Source organism: Solanum pennellii, chromosome 5, assembly GCF_001406875.1.
Source record: "Solanum pennellii chromosome 5, SPENNV200".
Lineage (NCBI taxonomy): Eukaryota > Viridiplantae > Streptophyta > Magnoliopsida > Solanales > Solanaceae > Solanum > Solanum pennellii.
Genome location: NC_028641.1, coordinates 77,020,642 through 77,043,669, shown reverse-complemented (window position 1 = coordinate 77,043,669; position 23,028 = coordinate 77,020,642). Strand labels below are relative to the sequence as shown.

Genomic DNA, 23,028 nt, shown 5'->3' with positions numbered 1-23,028 from the left:
ACCTTGTCTATGCATACGGTTGGCCATCACGGCTCGTCCGACCCATTTGGAAGGTCAAACGAGAATGGTCTATTTTGGCCGTTAGGGCCAATTTACTCCTTTGTTAACATCTTAACAAACGTCCACAAAAAAATAAGGCAAAAAGGACGTCGGAGTTCAGAATCATCAAAAATCCTTGAACTATAGCACACAACAATCGGCAAAATAGGGGGCTTACCTGCTTTTGGACTCATTTGACCTTCAAAATGGGTTGTCGTCAAGGCCAACATGATCCATAACTAATGTCTTATCATACATCCACAAAAAATTTGGGCAAAATAGACGTCGGAATTCTGGATCACCAAAAAAGATCTTGGACTATAGCACACGAAAATCAGCAAAATGACGAATTTACCTGCTTCGAGGCTTGTTTGACCTTCGAAATGATCTGTTTTGGATGTCAGAGCTAAATAGATCCATAGATAACATCTTAACGGTTGTCCAAATTTTTTTTAGGCAAAACAGACGTCAGAATTTCAAATCGACAAAAATACATGGACTGTAGTACGTGAAACTTTACAAAATGGGGTATACTTGCTTCTTGACTCGTTTGACTTTGAAAATGGACCATTTTGGCCGTCAGAAAAAACATGCTCCATAGATAAACTCTTAAAGGACATCCATGAAAATTTTGGAGAAAAAAGACGTCGAAATTCCATATTACTAAAAATTCATGGATTATAGTACACGAAAATTACCAAAATGGATATACCTTCTTCAGGGCTCATTTGACCTTCAAAATGGATTGTTTTGGACATCAAGGCCAAGTGGCTCCATAAGTAAGGTCTTAACGGACGTCCACAAAAAATATGGCAAAAAAGACGTCGGAATTTTGGATCACCAAAAAAGATCATGGACTATAGCACACGAAAATAGGCAAAATGAGGGGCTTCCCTACTCCTTGACTCGTTTGACCTAGAAAATAGTTCGCTTTGGCTCTCAGGTCCAACTGATCCATTGATAACGACTTAACGGATGTCTACAAAAAAATTGGGCAAAAAAGACATTGAGATTCTGGATCACCGAAAATCCATAAACTAAAGTATACGAAAATTGGTAAAATGTGGTATACCAACTCGGAGCTCATTTGACCTTAAAAATGGGTCATTTTGGACGTCAGGTCCCATTGGCACATTATTTAACGTCTTAACGGACGTCCATGAAAAATTTGGGCAGTAAGACGTAGAAATTTTGGATCACCAAAAATACAGACTATAGCACATGAAAATTGACAAAATAGGGGGTTTACCTGTTTCAGTGCTCCTTTGACCTTCAAAATCAATCTTTTGGCCGTCAGGGACAACTAGATCCATAGTTAACATCTTAACGGACGTCCACAAAAAATTTAGGCAAAAGAAGACGTCGGATTTTAGGACCATTGAAAAAAGATTGTGAACTAAAGCACAGGAAAATCAATAAAATGAGGGGTTTATCAGCTCTATGACTCGTTTTGACCTTTAAAATGGTCCGTTTTGACTGTCATGGCCAAATGGCTCCAAAGTTAACGTCTTAACAGACGTCCAAAAAAATTGAGCAAAAAAGACATCGAAATTTCGGATCACCGGAAATCCATGGGCTATAGTACGAGAAAAGTGGCAAAATGGGGTATACCTGCTTCGGGGCTTGTTTGACCTTGAAAATGAGTCGTTTTGACGTCAAGGCCAACTGGATCCATAGCTTAGGTCTTAAGGACATTCACGAAAAAATTGAGAAAAAAGACGTCGGAATTTTGGAACACCAAAAATCCATGGACTATAGTACACGAAAATTGATAAAATTTTGGAATTACCTGCTTCGAGGCTCATTTGACCTTCAAAATGAGACGTTTTGGGCGTCAGGGCCAACTGAATCCATAGCTAAAGTCTTAACGGACATCCACAAAAAATTTGGACATAGAAACACATCAAAATTCCCAATGACCAAAAATGATCATGGACTATAGCACACGATAATTGACAAAATGAGGGGTTTACCTTCTTGGGGCTCGTTTGGCCTTGAAATTGTTCATTTTGGCCGTCAGGGCCAACTGACTCCATAGCTAACGTCTTAACAGACGTCCACAAAGAATTTAGGCAAAAAAGACGTCGGAATTGTGAATCACCAAAAGTCCATGGACTATGGCACACAAAAATCGGCAAAATGGGGGGGGGGGTTATACTTGCTTCGGGGCTCGTTTGACCTTCAAAATGGATCGTTTTAGCCGCGAGGCCAACTAGTTCCATAGCTAACGTCTTACCCGACATCCATGAAATATTAGGGAAAAAAAGACGTTGGAATTCTGGATTACCAAAAAAGATCGTGGACTATAGCACACGAAAATCGGTAAAATAGGGGTTTACCTGTTCGGGGCTCGTTTGACCTTCAAAATGGTTCGTTTTGGTCATCAAGGCCAACTACCTCTATAGATAACTTCGTAGCGGACGTCCACAAAAAATTTGGGCAAAAAAAATGTCGAAATTTTGGATCACCAAAAATCCATGGATTGTAGTACACAAAATCGATAAAATGGGATACACCTGCTTCGAGGCTCGTTTGACCTAGAAAATGAGACGTTTTGGCCGTTGTGTCTCGAGGGGTAAACGGGCCAATTTTAAAGTTCAAACGATCCCCAAAGCAGGAAATATCAAATTTTGCCTATTTTCATGTGTTATAGTCCATGAATTTTTGGTGATTCGGGATTGCAGAGTTTTTTGCTAAAATTTTTCATGGATGTCCGTTACAACCTTATTAATGGCATTAGCTAGTCTTGAAGGGCCAAAAAACGCATTTTCAAGTTCAAACGAGCCCCAAAGCAGGAAAAAAACCAGATATTTTTTAAATTTTTTTGTGCTATAATCCATGGATATTTTTCATGAACGTCCATTACAACCTTATTCATTGCGTCAGGAAAAACATTGTACATGGTATTCCCATTGAATCTTTCTCAGATATTTATCCATGACTAGACCAACATGGACAAATAACTGTAACATATAGGTAGCTCTGTCTATTAAGATTTGATACCCATTTATTAGCAAAAGAAGGTAGTTGAATTCTTGATTTGAACTTCTTTTGCAATTCGAAGATATGAGCTCGATCGAATAGTAAAATTAACTACTAAAGCTAATATTAGGATGGATCACCTAAACTATATCTCTTGAAAGCATGATATCCCTCAAAACGTGCATGAATCGAGATGCTTTTTTTAGATATAACGTATAAAAATTAACATACTTTTTTCTAATTGAGCCTCTCGATTTGTCATTATACCTCAAGAAGTAGAAACAATTATAATTCTTACTCCACCTAAAGTTTGCAATATTCGTTGATAATTAGAATAAATTCGTAGATCAGATATTCGTTCTAAATTTAAAATACTTTAATAGGATCTATTCATATGAGCATTTTATATGAAAGGTATCATCTCAGCAATAGTATTGTCTCTCCCTATGATAAAACTAAAATTATTAGAATCTCCAAACTTATATAATCAACGTATTTTTGCTTATTTATTTTTGAGTAGTATATAAATTATTTAGATATATATCTTATCAATTTCTTTTACGTTCATTATTAAGACAAGATATATGAATGACCAAATAAATATGTAGGACAAATATTTTGAAAAAAGGGAGGAGTAATTAATTATTTAGCTGTGGGGCTACATTTTGTCTTCATCCTAACAATGAAATCATGCATTTAAAGTTTCATTAAATTGTCTTTGTGTAAGCTATACATCTAAATATAATAATTACTATTGAAATATACATGTATCTAATTGTATTTTTATACATGTATCTAAATGTACTTTTACGAGGTGGCAAAGGTATATATTTTTCTCTTTAATTTTGAGATAATTTTAAGTTAAAATTAATTTTTGAGATTTAGTAAAAACAAAAATTATTTTTTATTAAAGAAGGAAATAAATAAAGTTGTACGGAGAGAAATAAAGGTTGATTTCATAATAGAAATGTTCACTACAATCTTCCAGAGCTCGGCGTCAGATCTTCCTTCTTGAGCGGGGAGAAAATCGAAATGGACCACAATAGTTGTGTATATTTACTTAGTGGAGCAAACTCTTCTGTTGTGTTGCATTTTTTCTATCCAATTCTGCACAATTTTTTTGATAAAAGATTACATTATATATACTTTCTTTAGTTCAAATTAGGTGAATTATTGCAATTTTTTTTATAATTTAAAATAAGTAAATTAAGTTCGAGAGAATTGTTGGGCTTTATAGGTTTCTACTTTACATTTCTAAATTGGAAAATAATCAAAAGAATACAAGTGAAAAGAGTCTTTGATATATATGCTTAGAAAGAAAAAATCTTTAACGATGTGTCATATTTCAATAATTTACTAAATATGGACTAAAGGAAGTGTTTTTTCTTTAATTAATTTTAGTATATATATTTATATAGATTTTGAATTTTCGAAATACAAGATTAAAGATTGTTAAGTAGTTTGATGGGCTCAAGGGGCCGTTTCAATATATTATTTTGTATGATATAATTTGACTGAAAGTAAAATATAAAAAAATTTATTCTGTTTGAATTTGTAATTTAAAATAAGTTATAAATACTACTGTGGCTATTAATTATATTACTAAAAGATAAAAATGAATATTTTAAAATTATATTACTCCCTCCATTTTCAATTGGTATAACTTATTTTGATTTGATATGGGGTTTAAAAAATTAAAGAAAACTTTTAATCTTTTTAATCTTAAATATGCCACTTCTAAAAAAATGATAAAAAGGAAATGTTTCATTATTTTTTAAACGGACTAAAAAGCAAAACAAAAAATTTCAAACAAATTGAGATATTACACTACTAAATATAGAAATATGTCATTTATTGGAATCGATAAAAAAGGATGAAGACATAGTGACTCTCTAAACTTTAACAAGTGTTACATGAATTAAGACGGAGTGAGTAATATATATTGGACTCGTGCAAGCATGTGCTTCTGTATCTTATAATTCTATAAAGAGCTTTCATTACATAATGACTTTCACACACACCAAAAAAGAAAAAACAACACAGAGAGAAGTCATGGCTGTAGGACATGAAACAACAAATTTGAGAGTTCTAATGTTTCCATACTTAGCTTATGGACACTTCACACCTTTCCTTGAGCTAGCCAAGAAGCTCTCAGATAGGGGCTTTTTCATTGATTTTTGTTCAACTCCCATTAATCTTAGTTACATCAAGAAGAAAATCCCACACAAGTACTCTTGTTCAATTCAGCTAGTGGAATTCCATTTACAAGATTTGCCTGAACTTCCTCCTCATTACCACACAACAAATGGCCTCCCATTTCATCTTCAATCCACCCTCTACAAAGCCCTCACGATGGAAAAACCACAATTTCACCAAATCCTGAAAGATCAAAAACCTGATGTGTTAGTATTTGATATAATGCAACCATGGGCAGTAAGGGCTGCATCTAGTCTCAACATCCCAGCAATAAGATATTGTATTGCGAGTGCAGCTACGTGTTGTTATTTTGGCCATTTACAGCTCAAACCAGGGGTGGAGTTCCCTTTCACAGCACTCTATCTAAAGGATTATGAGCAAGAGATAGAGCGTCATATTGAGCTTGAAGTGGAGGAAGGAGGTGAGAATATCATGCTGCTGAATAGCTCCAGAGCAATAGATGCAAAGTATCTAGATTATCTTTCTGAAATAGGACAAGGAAACATTCTGCCTACTGGAGTAGTAATTCAAGATCTTGAAGATGAAGAGGATATCGAGGAAACAGAACTCATTAAATGGATAGGGAAGAATAAGGAGCATTCAACTGTGTATGTCTCATTTGGGAGTGAGTGTGTCATGACAAAGGAAGAAATGGAAGAGGTAGCTTACGGGTTAGAGGTTAGCAATGTTCATTTCATATGGGTTGTAAGGTTTCCAAGAGGAGAACAAGTTGTCAGACTTGAAGAGGTACTTCCTCAAGGATTTCTTGAAAGAATTGGAGAAAGGGGGAGGATAGTTGAAGGATGGGTTCCACAGGCAAAAATACTGAAGCATGCAAGTATTGGAGCATTTGTAACACACTGTGGGTGGAATTCCACACTTGAAAGCATAGAGTTTGGTGTTCCAATCATAGCTCTGCCGATAAACTTTTGCTCGGATCAGCCTATAAATGCTAGATTGGTTGTGGAGATCGGAATAGCCACGGAAATCGCGAGAGATGGAAATGGGAAGCTTCATAGAGGCTATATAGCTGAGACTATCAAAGAAGTGATATTTGGCAAAAAAATTGGGGAGAATTTGAGGAAGAAGGTGAATAGTCTTCGTGAGAATATAACATTGCTAAGAGAGGAACATATGGATGGAGTTGCTAAGGTGATAAAACAGCTTCGTGAGAAGAAGAATCAGTCCAAAAATGCCTAACATGATGCATTTAAGAGATACCAAGTGTATCAGCAGTAACAAAAGCGGATCATACTAGTGCAAAAAATAAAAAATAAAATTGTGTATGAATGACCTCCCCAGTACCTCTATCTGGAAGTATTGTTTTTAGCAGTACTTCATATGTCATTTGATGGTGATATGAATAAACTCATTATGTTTCTGTTTTCCTCCATTTTCAGAAGCAACATGTTTTTGCTTCACTGATTCAGATATTAAGCCGTTAATGTCCACTTTCTCTTACAACAAACAAAAATAAAGCAGAAACTAGAGAAGATAAGGTCACTGCTCCTGGTTTCATCAGAAATGCTTGTCACGTTTTGTTTCTCTAAAGTTGAATTACATGAACTTTAACTAACACTTCACCATATTGATTTGAGAAATATTGCAATTTGTAGTTTATATAATTTGTGAATATCTAAATTTTAATGACTAACCTACAAGTAATAAATTTTGCTTTGGGACTCAGTCTTGAAACTTTAAAGAGCTTTACCTTAACAAACAATCTCACACACACACACACCCCTGTATGAATGCACTGATCAAAAGGCCAATAAATAAACTGACATACCTGTGTGAATACACAGATCTCCATACATGCATTATCTTTCTTTTCCAATTTTTTTTCCTCCACTGCTGAGTCTTGGAGTGACAGTAAAGTTGTCTCCGTGGGGTAGATTGCCTACTCCATTGAGGTGAGTTCCTTCTCTAGATTTTGCGTCTATCAAAAGGACTGCCTATTTGAAGAACAAGATATCTAAATAATTAAGTACTCCATTTGTGCCTAATTACTTGTCCAATTTTTCTTTTTTACTTGTCCCTTCTGACAAACAAAGAAAAGGACAACATTTTCTTACCTATTATACCCTCAATTAATTAATTTTGAAAAAAGTAGAACTTCTTAAAAATCTTAAATTTTTAATTCATCCACTTCATAATTAATAGGGGTAAAATAATAAATGCACTATGTCAATAATTGTTTTCTTAATTGGTGTGTCAATTCAAACGTGGACAAGTAATTAGGGACTGAGGGAGTACTAGCATGATATCCCTTTCTTCTCAACAAAAAAAAAATAAAAAAATAGTAACTATTAAATGTGTCACTCATTTTAGTAAGAGCATCTCCTTGAATCCTTCCACCAAAAAAAAGAAAGAAGAGAGATCATGTTAGTACTTAATCATTAGATGTTTTGCTCTTCAAAAACAGCGGTCTTTTTGTTGCATCTATTTTACTGATGTACATACATATCCTCTCTTTTACCTCCAAGCTTGAGTTCTGAAATGAAAGTAATTTGGAACTCTACACCTGCTACAGAAAGAGCTTGATAGTAATTGCAAAAAGCACCAATGAACTAAAAACATAAAGTGACCAAACAAATTCTTGGAGAGGACTACAAAAGCAGCAAACCTGCAACAGCATCTCCAAGAACTGATGAACCATGTGTTCTTTAGTCCTCCTGAAGACCACAAGCATGACTTTCAACCTCCCAGAGATATACATGTTATTCTCACTAAGAGTAATAAGCTCCATCAAAAGATTAGTAATAGAGCGAAAAGATCACATTAGTTTTCGTTAAAGTCCAAACCTCTTGCATGGAAGCACCCTCCCAGACAAAAAAAAAGATCAAACAACAAACACACTTATTTTGATAATTAGGAATCTCGGGTTGTAGTTAATCAAAAAGATAGCACTCAAGACAGCAGAAATTAAGGAAACAATATCTTCATTGGGGGAAATACAAGATTTGGAAGGAATCAAGGTTAATGTTGATATATCTCAGAATGACAAAGTGCCAATTAACTTTGCAGCTGCTATATTACATTTGTCAATGTTTAGTTACAAAGATGTTGATTAAGAGCACAATGAATCATTAAGAAATGATACTGGAGACAAGAATAACAGTTTAGGGCTGTCACAAGAGGCATACACTTTCATAGATAAATCTTTACCATAGAATTAGCAACCAAAAACTCTGGTATAGAGGCAGAACCCAATAATTTGATTGCACATTTTCATTTTAGTGTGCCTTTGACTTACATTCATCTGATGATCTGCAATACCTTGAGATTTTGTATACTATATTGTTTCCACTTTCCAGCTCTCCAATTAAATGCAAATGTCTTTTCCTACTCAGTTGATAAAAAGACGACAGCATACCCAGTGTAACCCCACAAAGTGGAGTGTTGGGAGGGTAGAGTGTACACTGAACACAAACCTTACCCCTACCTCAAAGGTAGAGAGGTTGTTCCTGATAGACCCTCGGCTCAAGAAAAAACTCCTTTGATAAAAAGGAAACAATTCTTTCTGCACGTATTCTTACACCATATTCTGGTGCAAAGTAGTACAATATGCAATAGGAGGATCTACAAACATAGATACAGAATATTATAAGACCTTATACACAAATAGTCGCATTTGATTGCTTTACTTTTCAGGAAACAACATGCCAATGTCAAAGTTATCCAGACAAAACAAATCATGAAGCTTTATAGTAATAACAACAAAAGCCATGAATTGTCTTATCTGTGGGACAGTTGTTGTAGGAGTCCTCCATATAATGCCAGGAGAGGTGCTGCAAATGCAAGCATCATCTTTTGACTTTTGGAGGCAAAGGATGTATACATCCAACTGTTGCCCTGGAAAATTCACATGCTTATGAATATTAAGCTTTGGAAAATGAATATGCTCCCAACAAGACCACCAAATAAATTGATAATTAAAATCCACAATATGACGACATTATGAAAAATTAAGCACCATGATATATTTGAGATAACATCTGCCGAAGTAGGAAACTTAGTTTACATCATACTGATGATTATCACATCATCATCATGATATACTCACCATCTAAATTCAATCGTCCTCACTGCATGCTTCATTTATTACACAGTAAAAAACAAAAGGAATCTACTTAAGTAAGAAATCTGAGGCTAGATAAAGACTAAGCTTAGATACTTTAAGTCCGCCTTCAGCACCTTGAACAGCGGGTTTTTTTTGTCTAATCACCTACAGTTGACATCTTCATACAAGGACTAGTTTTGACAGTAACATAGTGAAAAATGTTCCTAGCAGCTTTAATGATTATCATCATAAAATATCAGAGGTTCTTCATGAACAATACAACATGATTAACCACTCTATTTGCTAGGTTCACAAAGAAATGCATTTGAAAAAGATAGAAATTTATTTCTTTCCAAGAATATAAGGCATGATAACATAGTTACAATTGTTCAACCGTCTACAGAAATGGAGGTAAACAACAAAGTCAAAAATATCAACAAAACACCTATTCTCATGCTTGTTACAATGTCATCCAAGGCAAAACGTGGATGAGATCCAATCAATGAAAAGAAAGGTGCAGAAATAAAAATCAACTGACATGAGTACCAGTTCCAGCAGAAATTAAAGTCTTCAGCTCTGCTAAATGTTCATCATTTGAAATATGGAGCGAGATGCGAAGATTAGTTAACAATGCTTCTTGGTCCCAACTTAAGGGACCGGACGCATACAATGCCTCTAAAGTGCAGCGATAAGCATGTAACTCCAAACTATGAATACTTGCTGCTATTTTCACTGGTGAAGAAAGAGAATGTCTTTCCTCCTTATCTGCAGAATCATGACAAGACTCTGCATCACTGCAAAGCACAGTTCCTTGACAAAAGACTTCTTCCGGAGATAAGTTAGAAAATTTTTCATTGATACTACAACTACCAACAGAACAGGCATCACTAGATTCTGTACTTCTGGTAAGGAAATAGCCAATGGAACCACTTCTTTTGGTTTTCTCCAGTGCACAATATCCATCATCTTTCAATTGATCATGCACATACTTCTCAGCCATTATATTCTCTTTGCACTTGGCATCAACATTGACCTGTCCCTTTAAGGAAGCTGGTACCACCCTCCGTCTCTTAAAAACTCTCTCAGTTGCCTCTAAATCCCGAATGTTTCTAAATGTTCCATTTTTAGAGAAGGCAACTTGGGATACCCTATTCAGCAATAACGAAGAGCTAATATGAGACTTCCGCAACTCAGTACACTCCTGAGAAGCTAAATGATCATCCCCAGCATGAAATCTATTCCTTGCACTAAAAGACAGGACCTTGCTCACCTTTTCAGAAGGTTTCAAAGCTGATAGTTGGTCAGATCTTCTACACAGTTCAGATCCCTATAGGAAGAAACAAGCATATAGTCAACAAACACAAACTAAACACCTCAGACTAATAACGAAAGACGACAATGAAGAACCAAACAACAAAGGGAATCAAGAAAAAATGAAAAGAGGATAAGTAGAACACAAAATAAAAAAATAAAAAAGGAAAAATCTTCAAAATAAAGAGAGAAAAGGACAAATATGGATGAGAAATTCTATTAGACACGACACAACCAAGAAGATTGGAAAAAAAGAGGAATGCTAAACTTCTTCTATCATTCTACATCTGCAAACAAAAATCTCAGAATGCAAATGAAAAGTAAGAGAGAATAACATAAGGTTTTGGGAAATGAAGAGGGATGAGACGACAAACTCACCTTCCTTATCAAGTGCCGTTCCTCATCTTGCCAACATTGCACCACTCTCGTATTTGATCTGTGCACACAAAGCTCCTTCAGACATCCAGTCTGGTGTACCAGATAATAGTCGCTATCCAGAACCTTCACAATTGTAGCCATCTTCCAAGATGATTCGTCAAATACCTCCACAACCTGACCAATTTCCTGATTTTCCAAACTCTCCACACATGGTGTACAAGATCTGATATTCTTTCTTGACACCCTCTCAGTCCTCCCCATACTTTCAATTCCAGGATAGTAATCATACCTTACAGTGTACATATACCCATTATCAGAGAGATTCTCTGCACGACGCCGTGATGCAGGTGACTGCTTCATGTTCATTACCTCAACTTTGCTTCCCCGTTTAAACCTCATGATTTGTAACTCAGCTCAAACCCGATAACCTGATAATTTCAAAAGCACATTATAACACAACATAAGACTTTGTACTACAAACCATAACAACATCAAAACTTCCCAAAACTCGGCAAAGATACATTTTCTATCAACAATGAAAAACAATTATCATCAGTAATCTCAAGATATACATGAAAATACAAATCTTTACATCAAGACCCAAAGAATTAAACGAATTAAAACTTAATTGATTCAATAGAAAAAAAAACCCATAAAATGATATATACACAAAAGTATGATTATCTATAAAGTACTCGATCGTCGTCGATACTGATTGCTAGCACAAAATTAACAAGGTCTGAGTATATGATCTCACACATACATACACACACCAAAAAAAAAAAGGAATCTTTAAAAAAATATTGCAACCTTAACAAAAACCACCAATAACATAAATGCTGAAGTACCAAAACAAAATTCATAAAATCATAACAAAATGATTCTTTTGATCAAAAAAAAATTAGAAAACTTGTTTAGGCACTGAGCAAAATACATAAACCAAACTTGTGAGAAAAGCAAAAAAAAAAATCTGAAAAAAATAAATAAAACCCAATAAATTGATTTCAACAAATGATCGAAACATCCACATAAATCTGAATAATCAAAACAAAAATTAAAACGAAATAATCAACTAATTCTGTTTACAAGAAAATCGTAAATATGGATCAAATTACATACCTTTTTCTCAAAATTGAAGCAATGCTTCAACTTAGGAAGTCGCCGATCGAAAATTAGATTGTTCCCTTGAAGGAATCGAAAGAATTTTTCGGATTTGAGTTAAATTAAATTTGTGTTCTAGGGTTTGGTTTTGGGGAAAAAGAAATATTTAAGAAAAAATTAATCAAAATATATATCACATAGAGAGGGGTATTATTGGAAAAAATAGGATGATTTGGTTCATAAACTCGATCCACCAAGAAAAAAAAATGGTCCCATTATGCCCTATTATTAACCATAAAATTTATAAAAAATTTAATTTCGAATATTAAAAAACCTTTAAACTTATGTTTAATAAGAAAACTCGAATTTGCAAATTTTCAATAGATGAAGAATGTGTATAAAAAATAACTATCTGAAATATACTGGGTAAAAATTAAATATAACTTTGTTTGAGGAGAATAATTTAGATTTAAAGAGCTAATAAGAAATTGTAGTACTAATTGACTCATATTGTTACGATCCAAAAGTCGAGACATGATGAAACATATTCCAGGAACTCCAAAATGGTATGTAAGTCGAAAGAACTAACACATACGAGACATCCGAAGGAAAGTCAAGCCACAAATGATAGAAAACAATGAAGAATTTTCCAAAACCTGGTAGTACAAGTGTAAAGAGCATGCATCTGATACAATTCTGGAATTTCAAAACCATCTCAAGTCTTCGAAAGAAAAGTTATAGACTTCCAATGATAGATGGAGACTAATGGCGATTCGAAAAACACAGCCTCACCACAACTCCGGAAAAGATAAACCTGTTGGATCCAATCAACTGCTACGAGGATCACCCTGACTAGGGACTACATTAAAGGGCTAATAAAAGTAGGGGGTGAGTACAATCCGTATGTACTCATTAGGTTAGACCGATTAAGCATAAACAACTAATCAGACAAGGTTATAAACTATGAAACACCTCACCTACACACAGAAAAGTCCCATTTCGACATCGATGCTGCCAATTTATGTAATACCAACGCGAATAAAGTAAACACACAGGGATACATATAATACTCAAAACAACATATAAGCAAGTTACACAGCACAACAAGTTGGCCAATGCAATGCAATAAATTGATGAAATGAGTATCACAACAAGCAGGCCAATGCAATGCAATGAATTGATGAAATGAGTGTCACAACAAGCTGGCCAATGCAATGCAATGAATTGATGAAATGAGTGTAACAACAAGCTGGCCAATGCAATGCAATGAATTGATGAAATAATGGGATGATATGGCGATCGTATAACTTATCATATACACCATGCCGAGCATCTAGCTTCTATACGAGGACCAATGGGACTGCAATCCACATATCAATCTCAATGTCTCGACGTCTCATCAACTTGCCACCTCAGCGTGGTCAAGGATATAAGTAAGATGTCACATTTTCTTTCTCAAAAAAGATAGTATTTCTCCATGTTCTCATATTCCCATACACAATGATATGTTGAATGAGGATGAATGCATCACAATACAAATATAACGATATGTCACCCCGGCCCTCGCTTCGGCAATAACTCACATATCAATAAGAAAAGTTGATTTTTACATAGATATTGTTCTTGAAAAAAATAAGAAAACACAAAATTAATTTTTAATTTCATGTGGTACATGTATAATGATATATAACTTTGTATAGATATGTATAAGAAATGTATAATAATATACCCAAAAAATAAGGAAGAAAAGAAGAAAAAACAATATTGTATGACAGTGTTAATCAACACACCATGTATACAACATTATGCGTTTGATAATATTTTTGTATAATGATGTATAATATTGTATACCAAAATATGAATTCTTGTAAGCAAAATGCAGCATCTACTGATTCCAAAATCTGTTACTATGTGTCTGTTCTGCTTAATTAACATCACAAGAGTTGTTTATACATTAAAACTAAATAAATCATATAATAATCTTTGTTTGCTCGAAATATTCAAAATTGTTGTCAGGTACGTGTTAGATCCTCCCAAAGTATTGCATCCTTTTGGAGGATCCAACACGAGTTCGATAACATTTATGTGTTACACAAAACTATATATTATCTTCAAGTAAACTTATCTCCTTTGGAAATTCAAGAACTTGATGCCATAGGCAAAAACACAGGAGAACAGAACAGCCCAAGCAACATGAGCAACAGCAACAACTCCTAAGAAGTCAAACTCGAATCCCAAATTATCTTTCAAAAATAGCTTTAATGGTATTTCGCCAATGCCTGGTACCTCAACGTTATCGTTCTTGTCACCTACAATAGATGTAACAAGACCGTATATCGTCCATGCTACTGGAGAACCCCAGTAATACCATCTCCACCATATTGGAATTTGCTGCAAAAGCAAACATTTTGATGTTATCAGATGCAAAGATCTTTTTCCATGTTATAGATTTAAGTCTAAGTTTCTGGTAATGTTTTATGTGACAATGACATAATTTAAGCTCAGATGGAACAACAAGGTTTCATATAGCGGACCTTAACTTGAAACGGAGAGAGTAGGATTTAACTTATAAACACCGACAGTGTAAGAGTTTTACACTAGTAGTACTAATTCCATTCTCTGGGGATGATTAAATGTATAGAAATGAAACTTATTTTGATATTGTAGGGGTTATTGTACTTACCGGTCTAGGGATAAGGAAACCAGAGAACAAGTTCCACAAAGTGAGGAAGAATGTCATGACGATGGCAGCAATTGGGTAGCTTGGAGTGAGTGCTACAAGCATCATTCCGTACATTGTGAAGTAGACGAAGCTCATGAAAACAAAGAAATAGAACCAAAAGAATTTAGCAGCTGTCCAGTGAAAACCGATCATTGAGTACAGAATGAGGCTGTAAATAACAGTCTGGATCGCGATGTAGATAGTCTCTATGGCCACCTGCAGAGAGCAAATGAAAAGATTTAGTTCTTCGATGATGACTTGATTTTATATTTATAGGCGTAGACATAATACATAAACAAACACTCAAACTTGGCTTCAGCTGGAAAGTAAGCACCCTAACTTTGAGAGTGCATACCTAGACTCGTAATGTTATGTATTATGCCTATAGACAATTTTTGTTCTAAGAGCAAGCTTATACTATACAAGTAATGTTATGTTGGTCCTTCTCATACCTGAGCGAATGCATAAGGAAGCGCAGAATACATCCCTGCACCTCTTTCTCGATAAAAGACTGTTCTTTCTACCGCCACAACTGACTGCACAGTTGAAGTGTTTGTTCCGCCAAGGAACATAACAGCAGAATACATAGCTCCGAGTAGATTCAATAGGTCTTGCAGTTTGTACCTGTTTACATTATCCCGTCAAGTTAAGCGAGCAAGGGATTCCATGAAATGAGGCCTAGTTGATTGATTCGTCGATTAAAACAGAAGGAGCAAGATGATGACTTACATTTTGTTCCCTTTATCCCAGAAGATAATTCCAAATATGATCCCTATAATTGCTGTCATGAAAAACCTTATGGCGTTATATTTCGGATGCCTCCAATAGGATAAGTGTTGTTTCCAAAAGCAAGCCTTGCACTGATCAACAAACGGTTGTGAATATTTCGTAGGAAAACGAAGGTCTTGGGACCCTGGTACTGGAACACTTAGTTGTTTGATTAGTTCTTGATTCCTCCTATGAAAGTTGAGTTGTAAACGACGGTGAGCTAGTCAGTAACACAGTACTAAAAGTAAAATGAAGAAGACTGTGTTATCTTCTTATTACCTATATAGATCCGAGTTCGCGTAAATGTCTCCAAAGTCCACATTTAGTTGACCCTCAACTGCTGGAGTTGTGATATCCAACATCCAAGTAGCCGGATTATATCCCTCTTTTAATGTCGGAACTCCTGGAACAGACTGGAAAAAGCAGTTTTTAGTTACTGATTTTATCTATACAGTAATGCCATGACAACTTGAAAGTTTTGGCTGAGATGATACACACCTGAAAATACTCAATCAATTGGCGAGAATGATGTCCGAGAGGCCCTGCATATATGACTTGTCCTCCTCTTTTCATTAACAACAGCTGCAAAGGTAGTCGTTCGCGTGAGAAGAACAGTGACACACAAGAATTGCAGATTTGTGAAAGTTATACTTCCTTCGTTCTATTTTATGTAAAGGTGTTTGAGCACGAAGTTGAATAAAGAAAGAAAGGCTTTTGGAACTTGTAGTCTAAACATGACATATTTGTGGCTATAAAATCATGTCACCATGAGTAAAACGGAAAGTTTAAATTAAACCGACTACAAATATAGCATTTCGTTCTTTTGGTATAGGCTTAGAAGAAAAGTGTGACACATAAAATAGAACCGAGGGAGTTTAAGCCAATATTCCAATCTTTTACCTCATCAAAAGCTTCAAAGATATCTATGCTTGGCTGGTGGATTGTGCACACGACAGTTCGACCTGTATCTACTGTATTTCTCACAGTTCGCATCACAATTGCCGCTGCTCTAGCATCAAGTCCTGATGTAGGTTCATCCATGAAAATAACAGATGGATTTGCTACCAGTTCAACAGCTATGGTCAGTCTTTTTCTTTGTTCGGTTGAGAGACCATCTATCCCCGGCAGGCCAACTAGACAATTCCGGAGAGGATTCAACTCGACCAGTTCCATTACTTCCTCGACGAAATTCTGAACAAAAACACTAGGCAAGTTAGTCCTTCGCCTTCTTTTCTATGAAAATTAACAGGGTCATTTGCCTCAATCCAAACAAAGATGGGGTTGTCTATTCTGCATTGCGACGATTCATCATAATAGACTAGCTTTATGCTGGCTGTCAGCCTATCGTGACCCTACTTTGACATGAACAGAATAAAAACAAAAGGGACAACAACGATGGGAGCAAACCTTCCTAGTTTCCTTTTTGACGTCCTGGGAGAGACGCAACCAAGCTGAATATATCAATGACTCATAAACAGTAACATGTGGAGAATGAATGTCATTCTGTTCACAATAACCACTTATCCGAGCAAAAGTTGATTGGTTTTTTGGATAACCAGAAATGATGATACTTCCGTCGGTGTAGCCACCAGTTTTTCTTCCTGCTAAGACATCCATCAAAGTAGTCTTCCCAGCTCCACTTACACCAACTAAGGCTGTAAGGACTCCAGGTCTGAAAGCGCCACTAACATCTCGTAACAATTGGAGACGAGTCTCTTCAATTCCTTGGGATTTCATTTCCTGACAGGCATACAACCGAATGATGAGTAATAAATTAAGCATAACAGTATCAATGCTTACAACACAAAGAATGTTTCTTACTGCTGGCATATCGACATAGTAATTGACGTGGTTAAATGCAAGTGACAACGGCTGGAAAGGAAGCACCATTCCTCTTTTTTTGGCTGCTCTTTTGTCAATACTCGAGTTATTCCTTATAGCCATATCTATACCTGCAATGATCATTCAACATATGACCAAATCAGATTTCTATAGTGTGTTCAACAGTATATCGCCATAGTTTTTCTTTAATTTCACACGACTATCTCTGAAGGAAGATGCATTTAGAAATACAACAACAGGGAAAATGCATATGTATATGATTGTCAAACCTTTAAATGTTGCGGTGGTAGATGCTGAACTTTTCTCTGTTGATTCTTTGGGGTTAAAGTTTCTTAGCTCGTTTTTCTTACTTTTGTCATCATCCATACTAACAGATTTAGAATCAGCAAGTGCTGCATTTCATTTACAAGAATGGATGAGAGAACAACAAATAAGTTTCCGAAATTTTAAATAGAAGATAGAGTCTCTAGCTTACGGTTTAAGTAAGTCAGCGCCAAGATGAAGCAGAAGTTGAAGAGAAATGAGAAGGCAAATAGGGCAATGACACATATCCAGAACATATAATCATCTGTATACATGCTCCTTGACTTGAGAAGAACCTTTCCCACCGTTTCCTCGGAGAAACTAGGATCATTGTTATGCTGACAAGAAAAAGATCGGTATGTAATGATAATGAAAAGTTGATGGTAGTCACTGTTTGTGAACATAATTGTATAGCTTACAGTACTCCATCTTTTGTCCAGAAACTCATTGATAGCTATTGCATTCTGTGCATATGACATTGGAGATGCATAGTAGCCCCATTTTATCCATGGTTCGAGGTCATCTAAAAATAATAAATAAGCAATTGCACTAAGAATATTGGTCATTTATATCCGTCCACCTATAGATCCCTGATGTACAAATTAACAATCTGTAACTGAACTAGTCTTCTGTTATAACGAACCTTTTGCGACAATGAAACCACCAAGCACAAAGACTATCAGTAGACTGAAAGTGCCAATAGTGCTTGCAACTACTAGAGTCCTTCCAATTGCAGCAATAAAGCGGAAGAGAGACAACGCCATCTGGTGCAGAGCGAAAAATACCAAGAATTGACGGAAGAACCTGAAAATTTTCCGAGGTCCAGATAATAGAAGTTTGATCAGTTTGAGCTCATTATATTCCTACATATTCATACTGATCATGAATCATATTTTGTTTCTAGGAGTGAACGGTGGTACATACCTACTTGCAGCAGGAGCAAAACCGACGGTATAATAAGTAAGGACAACCCATATCAATGATTCCATGAAGGAGAGGGGGATTCTTAAAAGCCAAATTGGGAGAGCAAAAGCCCAGGCAGGATAAAATAGAGAATCTCTTTGTTTAAAGAATACGGGAAGTCTGAAAATGATCAGTGCAAGCTCTGCTGCACCGTTAAACATCACATTAATTAGGCTGAAAAACAATGCCCCGTAAAATTTGCCTCCGTCTGCAATCTGTCCAGCTTTCATTTCTGTCCTAAAGAATACCGTAAAGGTTATTATTGACATGACAGTAATCTGGAATGTCTTGAACATGTATAAGAACGAATTCCGCTTTATTAATAGCCATTCCCTTGATAAACATGCCTTGAAGAGTTCCATGTTGGAGATACCATACTTTGCTGTGACAAGTGAAGCAGGATGGGCTTTGCTTTTGTCATAAGCAACTTCTAGTTCATCGAAAAGTTCACGTCCAACACGAAAATTGCTAAAGCGTTCCGCAAATTCAGCCACTGTAATGAACCTGTAAGGTTTGTTTTCTCTGAACCAATATTGTTCTTGGTCCTTTAGAGAAGTAACCTCTTGAAGAAAGTCAGCAATTCCTTTCCTTTCTGGGCATTTAAATCCAACACTCTCGAAAAACCCAAGCACATTCTCACGTGGACCTTGGTAGACTATGCGTCCCTCCGAGAGCAAAATAATGTCATCGAAAAGTTCAAAAGTTTCAGGTGCAGGTTGAAGAAGAGATATTATCATAGTCACATCCATGATATGGACCATCTGTCTCATGTATTTGATAATTTGAAATGTCGTAGAACTGTCAAGGCCCGTCGAGATTTCATCCATAAAGAAAACTTTAGCAGGACCAACCAACATTTCTCCTGTATTCAGTAAAAAGTTGAGACAAATGTCATAAGGTGCATATACCAGGAGAAACTGATCAAATTTTAGTCGAATAACGATATACTCGTTTGACTCAACATGAAATTAAGAAACCTGTCGTCAGCCGCTTCTTCTGTCCACCAGATATACCTCTTCTCATCTGATCACCTACCATTATATCAGCACATATATCCAGCCCTAGAAGCTGCAAACTTCCGAAATAATAAGATACCCCTAATCCGATTCTTAAATGCACCGAACTATTATGACTAAGATCAGGATCTAACCTTAAGAACATAGTCTGTCACTAGACTTGATTCTTGGCCTGCAACTGCTGTAGCCTTCATAAATGCATCTATCTCGGGATCTGGTTTGATTCCCAATTCCTTTTCGCGTCTTGACAGTTCTGTGAGGATATCATATCTTGTTCCAACTCCTAAACTACGTCCCGCAAAATTCAATGTCTCTCTGACTGTCATCTCTCCATGATGAACGTCATGCTGACTGATATAAGCACAAGTCCTTTGAGGAATAAAATCTGAGAGCTCATGACCACAATAACTGATTTTCCCAGCGACCTAACCACACGAACTAGTAGTTAGATATACATCATAGATTAAACACTTCACTATGTAATTTCTCAATGTTGAAGAATCACATACTCTCAGATCCTTATCTGGCACTCCAGCAAGTGATTTTAGCAATGTAGTTTTCCCACCTCCCGGAGGCCCGAGAAGTAGTATCATCCTATAAGATAAAACAAAGCACAATGTACTTTTCTGAGACTCCATCTGACGACAAAAACACATTTCAAAATAAGCTGATTTCGGTAACTTCACCAAACAAACTATAGACGGTGATGAAAAACACTTTTTAAAATTAAGCAGATCTTGGAAACTTCGCTAAATAGACTATGAATGGAATGTCGTTTATTGAACATACCTTGATGGTTTTACAATTCCACTTACATCATGAAGTATCTTGACGACCCTTTTCTTTGAAGGGACAAGCTTGACTTTTTCAAGAGCCCCCTATAAAATTTGAACATAAAAACAAAACTTGATTAGGACAAGTACCTTGCTGCACCGAGTGCTCATTCTACTAGAAAAATTAAACAACGTTGAACCTCGGAATCAATATAATAGTTGAAAGGAAACAGTACCTCTAGAAAGTTGATGGTAGCATTCCACAGAGTAGGTAATGCTCTAGATCCATCATATGTATCTCCTTCGATGGAAAGATGCTCGTATCGAACTTCAATTTTTGGAATGTCAATCCCAACCCTATATACACATAATTTGCATATTTGGAACAATATCAAAACAATAAGATATTATTGAAAACCATGAGACACAATGTCCTCAATAGACAGAGTTATCCGATTCTCGTGATGGTACAATGCGGTAGCAAATACCTAATAAAATAGTCGAGGTGTGCAAAAACTGACCCCGATAATGAATATCAAGAAAGATCAAAGTGTTTTACCTATCAGTCCTGTCTCGTAGCCTAAGAAGAAACCTCTCATTATCTTCTTCTACAATCCTAAGTATACTTTCCATCAACTGCTTTTTATCTTGAAATCCAAGATTCGTTACATCGACTTCTTGATGAACCATCTTTCCATCATCCAATGTTTGTTTCAAAATCCCTTTCCTCAGTCTATCATATGTTGGAAGTCTCTCGATTGCAGCCCATTTCAGCTCGTCTTCATCGTCGTTTTCCCTCCCATTTATCTGGAAAACATCACCTCCTGGTGCAGTTAAAACTTCTGTAACACTTGCTGAAGCCCAGCTTCTTACACTTGTTGATCCAAAACTCATTCTCCTGCTCCTACTCATCGATCGTCGACTTAGAGACTTGCTCAATTCATCTTTGCTTATAGTTGCTGACATTTTCACTTATGTAAAAACTCAAATTTACACCTTTGGAATCACCTGTCAAATCAAGACTTTAGGATAACCAGAAAAGATATAAACTTTCTGAATCAAACACTCTTTTCAGTTCAAGAATTTTTCACCAAAGATCACANTAACCAGAAAAGATATAAACTTTCTGAATCAAACACTCTTTTCAGTTCAAGAATTTTTCACCAAAGATCACATTTTTACGAGTTTCCTACCTGAACTATCACCGACTACGTATCAAAATGTACACACATCAACTCTAATTATTCCCTTCTACCTAAACTATGATGATATTTCATTTTCAATTCAAGATTTTTTCACCAAAGATCACGTTTTTACGAGTTTCCTACCTGAACTATCACCGACTACGTATCAAAATGTACACACATCAACTCTTAGTTATTCCCTTCTACCTAAACTATAATGATATTTCAAGGAAGAAAACTGAACAATTTATAGTTGAGGTCATAGTTCAGGTAAGAAACTCGCAACATACTCCATACTTCATATACGAAACTCGAAAAACCAGGATACTTTAGGTATATTTTTAACCATTACTCATTGAATAAAGTTACATATACACACAATAAACTCAAAATAGCACTTCTTCATATACAAAAAAGATTAAAATTCAATGAAATCAAATATCTTTTTTCATATTTCAAAAAACTCAACAAAAAATTTCACCTTTGTAATCCCCTGCATCCAATTCAAGATTTGTTAAACAACTTGATAACCAGAAAAGACGACAGTCTGATGCACTAAGCTTCAACTCATGAATCACTACAGTTTATTATACGCAGTTTTACCGTACATTTATTCTAACAACTTGATACACACAAAAGATCGTGGATACTCACTAAAACAAGAAGAAAAAAACAAAAAAAGAAGTTGGATAGTCTCATTATTATATATTGAGAAAAAAAATGATTTGTTTGTATACACATCACATTTTTTGATGATTTCATCTTTATATAAAAAAGAAAAAAACAAAGGAAGAGTCTTTTATCATTTACCCATAAATAGCCGTCCACTCAATCGCTTAAATCAAATTGAATGACATATCAAAATTTATATGATTTATATGTATCTTTTAGAAAAAAGTAAACAGTAAATTCGATCTTTTTTATAGTCTCTCCATTTTATACTCCTAGTAAGAAATATTTTTACATTTAATAATATTTTAATATAATTTTTTATTTATATAAAATATAATTATACTGAATATATTATTATTATTATCGCGTAGAAAAGGTACCAATGCATATGCACCTTATATGGAGTTAGGTGTATTTCCAATTGGAAAAAACTATAAGTAGTAATGATTTGTTAACAAACTTTTCACTACTATGCATAAACTTTTTTTTTTTTGACTAAAAATTGGTTGGTTATGATTGGATATAAGTGTATAACATAAGATATCTTATCTACATATAAATTTAAGTAAGTTAAGATAATGAACCATCCAAAAGGTACTAGGATAAAATAGATTAAAATATAGATTATAACTCAATTCGTTTAAGACTTACTAAATTTTAATTGTTTTATTTATTATTTTATTAAATAATTTACTATTTCATAAAAAATATTTTT

General features: G+C 35.2%; 3 protein-coding genes across 17 annotated transcripts; 1 reads left to right on the top strand and 2 right to left on the bottom strand.

Moving 5' to 3' along the window:
- Positions 1-5,056: 5,056 nt before the first annotated feature.
- Positions 5,057-6,610, top strand: LOC107020645 (beta-D-glucosyl crocetin beta-1,6-glucosyltransferase-like). Its single transcript, XM_015221096.2, has one exon. The coding sequence runs from the start codon at positions 5,074-5,076 to the stop codon at positions 6,415-6,417; it is 1,344 nt and encodes a 447-aa protein (XP_015076582.2). The 5' UTR covers positions 5,057-5,073; the 3' UTR covers positions 6,418-6,610.
- Positions 6,611-7,006: 396 nt separating this feature from the next.
- Positions 7,007-12,245, bottom strand: LOC107020644. 13 transcript variants are annotated; one of them, XM_027917076.1, is made up of 7 exons: positions 12,089-12,245; positions 10,970-11,397; positions 9,819-10,607; positions 8,960-9,072; positions 7,844-7,892; positions 7,681-7,744; positions 7,007-7,117 (listed from the first exon to the last, which is right to left on the bottom strand). In XM_027917076.1, exons 2-6 carry the CDS (start codon positions 11,366-11,368, stop codon positions 7,736-7,738), a joined length of 1,359 nt encoding a protein of 452 aa, XP_027772877.1. In that variant the 5' UTR covers positions 11,369-11,397; positions 12,089-12,245; the 3' UTR covers positions 7,007-7,117; positions 7,681-7,735. The 13 variants fall into 13 exon arrangements, with proteins under 13 accessions (XP_027772877.1, XP_027772881.1, XP_027772872.1 ...); XM_027917080.1 differs by having other exon boundaries at positions 7,681-7,741; XM_027917079.1 differs by having other exon boundaries at positions 7,025-7,117; positions 7,697-7,741.
- A 1,687-nt stretch (positions 12,246-13,932) lies between these two features.
- LOC107020633 (pleiotropic drug resistance protein 2-like) lies at positions 13,933-22,522 on the bottom strand. 3 transcript variants are annotated; one of them, XM_015221076.2, is made up of 21 exons: positions 22,452-22,522; positions 21,017-21,465; positions 20,694-20,814; positions 20,474-20,562; positions 20,194-20,278; positions 19,819-20,109; positions 19,646-19,736; positions 18,630-19,530; positions 18,349-18,509; positions 18,125-18,228; positions 17,878-18,043; positions 17,672-17,794; positions 17,382-17,512; positions 16,968-17,300; positions 16,461-16,751; positions 16,059-16,142; positions 15,840-15,973; positions 15,522-15,749; positions 15,245-15,416; positions 14,754-15,008; positions 14,192-14,461 (listed from the first exon to the last, which is right to left on the bottom strand). In XM_015221076.2, exons 2-21 carry the CDS (start codon positions 21,421-21,423, stop codon positions 14,192-14,194), a joined length of 4,437 nt encoding a protein of 1,478 aa, XP_015076562.1. In that variant the 5' UTR covers positions 21,424-21,465; positions 22,452-22,522. The 3 variants fall into 3 exon arrangements, with proteins under 3 accessions (XP_027772912.1, XP_015076562.1, XP_015076561.1); XM_015221075.2 differs by lacking the exon at positions 22,452-22,522 and adding an exon at positions 22,123-22,372; XM_027917111.1 differs by lacking the exon at positions 22,452-22,522 and having other exon boundaries at positions 13,933-14,461; positions 21,017-21,423.
- Between the last annotated feature and the right edge of the window lie 506 nt (positions 22,523-23,028).

Excerpts from the sequence above, each read along its gene's own strand:
- LOC107020645 (XM_015221096.2), top strand. The coding sequence starts at position 5,074 with ATGGCTGTAGGACATGAAACAACAAATTTGAGAGTTCTAATGTTTCCA.
- LOC107020644 (XM_027917071.1), bottom strand. The coding sequence starts at position 11,368 with ATGAGGTTTAAACGGGGAAGCAAAGTTGAGGTAATGAACATGAAGCAG. Across the intron at positions 10,608-10,969 it reads AACGGCACTTGATAAGGAAG|GGATCTGAACTGTGTAGAAG; the intron begins GTGAGTTTGTCG and ends TTCTTCCTATAG. Across the intron at positions 9,073-9,818 it reads CTGCTGGAACTGGTACTCAT|GGCAACAGTTGGATGTATAC; the intron begins GTCAGTTGATTT and ends TGAATTTTCCAG.
- LOC107020633 (XM_015221076.2), bottom strand. The coding sequence starts at position 21,423 with ATGTCAGCAACTATAAGCAAAGATGAATTGAGCAAGTCTCTAAGTCGA. Across the intron at positions 20,563-20,693 it reads CTACCATCAACTTTCTAGAG|GGGGCTCTTGAAAAAGTCAA; the intron begins GTACTGTTTCCT and ends CAAATTTTATAG. Across the intron at positions 19,531-19,645 it reads GAAGAAGCGGCTGACGACAG|GAGAAATGTTGGTTGGTCCT; the intron begins GTTTCTTAATTT and ends TACTGAATACAG.